At 46.7% G+C, this 7,638-nt stretch overlaps 1 protein-coding gene across 1 annotated transcript in view; it reads right to left on the minus strand.

The window, feature by feature from the left end:
• UAP1L1 (UDP-N-acetylglucosamine pyrophosphorylase 1 like 1) overlaps positions 1-6,713 on the minus strand; it is a 149,872-nt gene extending 143,159 nt beyond the window's left edge. The window contains exon 1 of the mRNA XM_078642046.1: positions 6,240-6,713. Within this exon, the coding sequence (XP_078498172.1) occupies positions 6,240-6,525 (286 nt within the window). The 5' untranslated portion in view covers positions 6,526-6,713. The remainder of the gene's footprint in view (positions 1-6,239) is intronic.
• Between the last annotated feature and the right edge of the window lie 925 nt (positions 6,714-7,638).

Raw genomic sequence — 7,638 nt, forward strand, 5'->3', positions numbered from 1 at the left:
ACTGATGATTAATAATTTCCTACTATAAAAGTTATTTCCGCTGTTTATGATGATCGTACTGGGTAAACCATGAAATAAAAAGATTTTCAGGAGAAAGATGGATGTCAACCAATTCATATCTCTTTCCTTCTTTTACTGTAGGAGAGTGAAATCTCTCAAAGTAAAGGGGGCACCTAATGCAAAACAGATTTAGCTATGGATCCCAATGACCCCTTCAAGCCAACATCTGTCCAGAAGACTCTGAAGACAGGGGGACACTGTCCTAAAAACTAGGGGGAGAGGGGAAAAGTTAGGGTAGTTTCTAGGATGCTCCAGAGACTGATAGGCCAATATCGCCTTACATGGTGCATGAGAGCCACCAGCTGTGGTGCATGTGATATGCTGTGGCCCATGACAGAAGTCATAGCACACCCACTCTCCATAACTTGTAAGCCAGACACACAAGCAGGTTACACTACAAATATCCCACTACAAATACACAGAAGGGGGTTTGTAATCTTGCCACCAGGAATACAGATAAAAAAAAGCATTGGTGATGCCAAAAGGTATTGCATTGACAACTAGGCTTTTGACTTTGTTATTGCTTGTTCTCATGATATTGCCAATTTCTTTTTATTGTTGGGGAAGCTGCTGAGCTCTAGTCAACTTTTAAAAAAATGGCTAAAAACTGAAATATTTTTGGAACACAAAAAGCACGCTACTATGCCATGGTAGCCTCTGGCACTATAGGGAACTACTTTATGTATGTGCTCCCTGGCAAATGGCAGAATGCCGTTTGTAGGAAGCTGGCTTTGTATATACTATACCAAAAAGAGGTATAGTGTGCACAAAGTCCAGCGTGTCCCCAAAGGTATGGCAGCTGTTAAAGTAGATAATACCTTACTCTCAATTTAGTGGTAGATGGGCTGATCAGTTAGGCTTATCAGAGGGTAGTGTGAATGCATTTGGTGTACACTCATACAAGGCAGGAACACACACTCCATGACTGACTCCAGGCCAGTGTTTGTTGAAAAATATTATTTATGTATGTTACTTTTATTTCTAGGAACCAAGTTGAACTCAGTTACAAGTAAGTATTTGTTGTGCAATACTTTCAAATTACTGGCACAGCATTAAACAATACTTTACACGTGCAAGAAATGCTATTCAATACAGAAAAAGATACTTGTTTTCAGGATCACACTTCGTATTGCATTAGTTTCTCACTGCATTGCACTATCGGAAAAATGCAGGTGCCTAACTTACAGGTAAGTAAGCTGCTATCAAGTTCAGTCTCCGTGGGTTTGGGTCAACACTGGGCCAGGGTCTGACCAAGGTAGGACCTGAACCACCAGTGGCACTGGACGGACAGGTGCAGAGGTCACTGGGACCAATGATATCCTATGGAGGCTGGGGGCATCTTGAAGAGGCCAGGTTACAGGTAAGTACCTGGGGCTCAGAGACACATGCTCTGGGGGTTAAGATCAGCAATGGATGGGCCACCAAAGAACACTGAGATTGCACCATCAGCAGCATAAGGGTGGGCGGGTGCAGAGTGCAAAGAAGGCTTTGCGGGCTTCGTTGAAATCAATAGAGATCTGCGGTTGGGGAAAACAGAGGCAGGCTTTGTTCCGGAGGTTGGATGAAGGAATCCAATGACTTGCGAGGTAAGTTGGATAGTGGGTGGATGCCAGGGCAACATGGGTGTCTTTTGGCGTCCAGTTTTCTCACCAGCTCTGGTTGGGGTCACCCTTCAGGTTGAGGCTGCAGGCGTCGAGGTGGAGGTCAGGATTGCAGGGGAGGCTTCACTGGGTCGGGGGGCCACCAAGACTCAGGGCGGAGGTGTCGGGTGCAGAGGGGTGCAACTGTTGCAGATCCGCCTGGGTCCAGAGTCCTTATGTTGGTTTCTTGGCTGGACAAATCCTGTGTCCACGGTAGACAAAAGTCTTTGTTATAAACAGCACAGGTCCTCCGGGGGTTCTTGCGGTTTCTGGCTGCGGGGCACGCCGGTCTCTTGGAGCAGGGTCGCTGAAAGAGGAGACTGGCCAGTAGGGCTGGGGACAAATCAGATGTCGTCTTCTCCACTGCTGCAAGGCTTTTCGGTCCTACGTTTTAGGCCGTCAAATCTGAGGAACAAGGTTCAAGGGAGTCCTTAACTACTAGATTTAAGGGTGTTACTGAGGTTGAAGGACAGTAGCTAATGGCAACTGTCCCCTAGGGTGTCCTCTCCCTCTGGGTACTTACACCTTTTGGGTGTCCCCTCCCTTTGGAGAGAGGGGCACATCCCTGTTCCTATTGAGTCTAATTCAAGATGGAGAATTTCAAAAAAAAGGGGTTCACCTCAGCTCCTAGTGACCCTAAGGGTGCACGAGGCTGAGGTGGACACTCCTACTTTGCTTACTAATTTTCCTGCCTGTCTTGCCACCAAATCAATACACAAGGTGATAGCCTTTAAGGCTCACCGCCAAGTGTTGCTGCCAGAGGGAGGTGTGATGCACCAGAACTTCAGATTTTTGTAAACCTTTTTCCTCAGCCACTGGTTTGTCTACTCCTGGCACTGTTTATAGGTCTTGTTTTGTGTATTATGTTGAGCGCCTTTTCATCATATATGTTTAGAGATTGAACTATTTATTATTTTTAATAAAAACCTTTTACATGAATTATATGCATTCACACATAGGTTTCTTTCTTTTCCTCTTTATCTTCTGATTCATCAATGAAAATGTTTTTTGTGGGGATATTTTCTCTCATATCTTTTCATATTTCTCACATTAGAATGTTTTTGTTAGGCCTTAAAAATTGGATGCATGTATTATGTCAACTTGAACCCTGGTTAGGATTCCAGTATTAACTATGCCACCGGCAGTGGTGTGTAGGCATGGTACCCAGGAAGGTGTGCCATGTTGACTCTTAGTTTAGCCACACCATAACATATAGCCTGCAATGGCAGTGTGTATGTGTTAGATGTGGGGTCCTTTAGAGAGGCTGGTTTAGTATATGGTGCACACGTATTTAAGAGATGCACCTTGCACTAATCTAGGCAACCCTTATGGTGGTTTTAGTAGTCCTTGATAACCATAAAAAGCTCTCAAAGTGGTAGAAGTGGAGAGCAGCTTTCAGGCGTATCTTGAAGGAGTGTTAAGCAGCTTGTTTCACTAGAAGAACCCTTCTCAGAGAACCCCGAAGAATTCCCTTGGAGGCTGGAAGGTTGGAGAGCCACCCCACTCGTGGATATCCCATAGACAAGGTAACCTACACCAGGGAAGCCAGGTGCATAGAGGTGAAGAGACGTAGGAAACCTCCATAGACGACAATGGTAGACATGAAGAAAAGCGTTTCTGGAGAAGTCCCACGACGAATCTGAGAACCCACCCACATGTAATTCCTTATGCACCCTAAGGGAAAGGTTGGAACAACTCAAAGGCCCCTCCAAGAGGAGGAGCTAAACAGAGGGGAGGATACTTCCATGTTGTTTGTCCAGTTTTGTGCTGGAGCTAAGGGCTCCCTGAACTGGCTCAAACTGGAGTATGCCAAGAGGGCACCTAATGTGCCCTTCAAAGCAGTCTGGTGGCCCTGGCAAGCGCGCCCACCCCAGTCAAATACACTAAGTTCTGTCTGGGAGGTGGTCACATCTCCCTGTGACAGGAAACTATTATTCTACCTTCCACTGCTTGAGCTTGGCTCAGCAGCAGAAGGCCGAAATTGTGTTTGTGGTCAGCGTCAGCACTAGCTTGCTGTCAGACCTTGAAAAGCTATAACAGGGAGTACAGATGGGTACCCCACGGGACCCCCCCCCTAGTACATGGGATCATACTTCCAACACAGGAATCTGTGTTGTGGTATGCTTCCAACATGTTTAAATCCAAACATGTTGGCACCCTCACACTTATAATCAAACATCCTGCCCTTAGGACTGAAGAGCCTGCCAAAGGGGTGATTTATAGGTTTTAAGTGTAGTGACCTCAGCTATAAGGAAGCACATGTTTTGTGAGTGGTGCTAGCACAAACTCACACAGGGTGCAATGGCAGGCCTGTGGTCAGAGTTTGCGTGGACTTCCAAGGGTGGCACAACACATGCTGCACCCCATGGGAGACCCCTGGTGTACCTATGCCCTGGGTACCTTAGCACCATATGCTAGGGACTTACATGGGTATACACCAGTAGCCAATTGTGGATGTACATAAGTACTTATCAGGGTCAATTTAGGGAGGAAGCACAGTGACTGGGATCCTGATTTTCAGGATCCCAGTCAGACTAGGTCAAAATTAGACTGATATCAAGGAAAAAGTGAGAGTAACCATGAAAGCAGATCCTACTTCTCTACAGTGGTACAATGCATGCTGCAGCCCTAAGGGATGCTCTCTGGTCACGAGGCACTCGGTACCACTGGTACCATTTACAAGGGAATTATAAGTGGCCCAGAGGTGTACCAATTGTGGAAACAATGGTACAGTTATGGGAAAGAACATAGGTGTTGGGGCCTGGTTAGGAGATTCCCAGCACACACTCAAAGTACAGTAACCCCCACCTTTTTGCCAGATTTCTGATGCAACATTAACCCGCTTTCCTACACTGTTGCTCACAGTGCCCTATGCTATAATAGGCAGAAGAAACGTGTAAATGCCACAGTAACAGACCAATGAATGAAGATGTCTGGCTGAAAACCCATACAAGTATATTATACATATAATGTTGGCAGAATCAAAAGGTCCTGCCTACTGCCAAACCTAAAAAGACGTGCCCTGCTGCACTAGTTATCGAGCTACCATCAGCTATCAGTCTCCCTGTTAGATGCCTTGAAAGAGTTGTAGTCAAACTTTACTGTGGCCAGCAGAACCTGCAGCTCAGTTTTATGCAAAAGAAAACACTGAGCAACCTCGGTAGACTAACAGATTGACGGTATCAGTAACTGCAACACAGCACCTCAAATGTGGGGGTGGGTCAGGCCTGTATGGCGTAGTGGTCTATCTGCACGGCCTCGACTAAAATATTCTAGCGTGGAAAATTCCATAGACCGCCAAATTGCATTTCGAACGAGGCATTTCATAAGAGCAATACCAAACTTTGCTTCACCCCCACGGGAAACAAATATGGCAAGTACAAAAAAAAAAAAGAGAAGATTTTCCTTTAAAGGTTTCCACCCGAAAGCTGTATTTCCATTAGTTTATGCTGCCAAATCCGTGTTGTTATTCCATGGCAGTTAAAAGGGTATTAATCCCTCCTATAAACTACATTATTTCGGATGAACACACAATTGTAAAAAACGCTGAAAGAATCACAGCACTTCCCTTGAAATAGGAGCAGCACATCCTGTACTGAGAGAGCTAGGGCCGCCTCCCCAGATTCATGGAGAAAGAGTGATAACGTAAAAGCACGTAGTGATGCCGCGATAGAGCAAAATGAAGAAGGACAGGGCCCCTCCTTAAAATAAAGTTGAGTATGGGCGCCCTCCAGATTTAAACAGCTATCCTTTCGGCGAAAAAAAACCCCAGAAAATTCAGCGCAAGAAAAACTTGATCAAAACTGATCTACACAGAATCAAGGTAATTTCGAAACACACTGGGTGGGCCCTTGATATTTGATGAAGCAGGATACTTCATAAGCTAAAAGCTCGCCCCTGACATATGCAGTTTTACTTACATATCCATTGTTTCCAATCTCGGCAAATCTAAGCTTTTCACTTAAACACATCCTTTTATCTTACATGGGTGGGGACATTGATTAGGAAAATCCTCCGCTAATTGCACTGGTTAGAAACCGCTTTCAAGTGCCATACTTAGCGATGTTCGAAAACTATTTAGTACTACTCACTCCAAATAACTGACTAAATATCCACCACTGTCAACAAGAGCTATATGAATACAAACCTTTGTCCTCCTCTACCGTTCTGCAATCATCCCAAATCCAAATAACTGACTAACCTTATATCCACCACTTAAAATGCACTTGCATGTTTCACTATACTAATTCAACACTAGTCCTCTATGGGTCCCGGAGTAGCGTGCTACTCGCCGAAAAAGCGCTTCGACGCCTAGTCAGAGGTAGTAAGGGCTATATAATTAGAATACAATACGTAGACACACGAGTCACTAGAGAGACTGATTCACCTCAGAAAGTGACACTTGTTGTGTCCCGAGGTAAACACTGCACAAACTTTGTGTAGTCTGTTTGGCAGCACGTCATCATGTATTATCATAACAAAGATTACTTTTAGACAGCACTACATTAAGTACATCCCTCTCGGAAGCTCCGAACTGACCTTCCTGCTCCCAGCTCGCCAGAGACTCGGGGTCGCTGCGGCGGACACTGCCCAGGAGCTCGGGAGGCAGGGGCTCCATTTTCCGCGCCCCCTGGTGGGCCCCGTCCCCGCGGGCCCCCGCCTCGGCTGCCCCCCGGCAGTGCTCTCGCAGCTCCCGCGGATCCAGCGCGGACAGCTCCGCCAGCAGCGCCGCACGCCCCTCCGGACCGAGCTCCGGCCAGAAGCGCAGGAGCTGCGGCTGCCCGGCCTCCTCCAGCCGGCGGCGGACCTGCTCCAGCGAGGCCATGGTCCGCGGGAAGGATGACTCGAGGGGTACCGGTAGATGAGAGGAGAGAGACCGTCTCTTAATGCGAGCCCGCAGACAGTTTCAAGAGGAGGGAAGTGATCCAGGGCCTGGGCGGGGCCTCGCCTCGGCCGGGCAGCACGAAGCAGTCACGCGACCCGGCACGCGTCACCGCCCCCTTTCCCGCTGCTGCTCAGGGAAGTTAAGTTTATTTATTTATTTTATTTAATGCGATTTTATATAGCGCGAACATTACCCGAAGGTGTCAGAGCGCTTTTCAAAAGTACCAGTTGCGTTACATAAGGACTTTGGATCACATGAGTTACATAAGAGATACAAACAGAAAAAAAGATAAAAATTGCAAATATACAAGTCGAGTGAAAGGAGGGGAACATTGCAAGAGTACAAGTTGTAAAGTCACTCAAGGAAGAGGTAAAAACCGATAAACTGTAAAATCACATATGAGTGGTAGTAAGTACAAAGGTCTACTGCATATACTAGTGGTTAGAGTTATATATACAAGTGGAGTGACTCGTCCAAGGCTATTGGTCTTCTTGTCCTCTTGCTCTACCGAAGGTGTCCTAGTGAAGGGTCGCTTTTTAAATGAATGTTTTTTTTAATTAATATTCTGAGGAGAGTGTTCAGGGGTAAAGGCTAGGGTATATGCCCGTCTTTGAGACCGCCGTAACTTACTCGCAGATCTGCTTATGCGCAGCATAATATAGACGTCCGAACGCTAAAGCCGGCGTACACAGTATCAGGCTAAATACCCACATAATGTACTGGCTTGAGACGCTGTACAAGGGAGTGTAGTGTCAGCGCTCTAGCTGACGCACGTCGCGTGATGACGTGACGCGCCCCCCGGCCATTTTGTGGATGCGCGCGCATCCACCATCAAGAGGCGCAAGTGCCAGAGCACGGAGGACTACCGGCTCGGCGCTCTCTGAGCAGAGTACTTATAAATAAATAACCCTTAACCACCACGCTGTGTCCTGTCATCTATGTAGAAAAAGAGCTACATTACAATGGCGACGAGCTCGGGATGAAAAAAAAAACGGTCATAACATCAGAAGCATCGAGCACCGAACCCAGGCAGGAGCAAACATCAGACAGCAC

This window comes from Lissotriton helveticus, chromosome 5_1, assembly GCF_964261635.1.
Source record: "Lissotriton helveticus chromosome 5_1, aLisHel1.1, whole genome shotgun sequence".
Taxonomy (NCBI): Eukaryota; Metazoa; Chordata; class Amphibia; order Caudata; family Salamandridae; genus Lissotriton; species Lissotriton helveticus.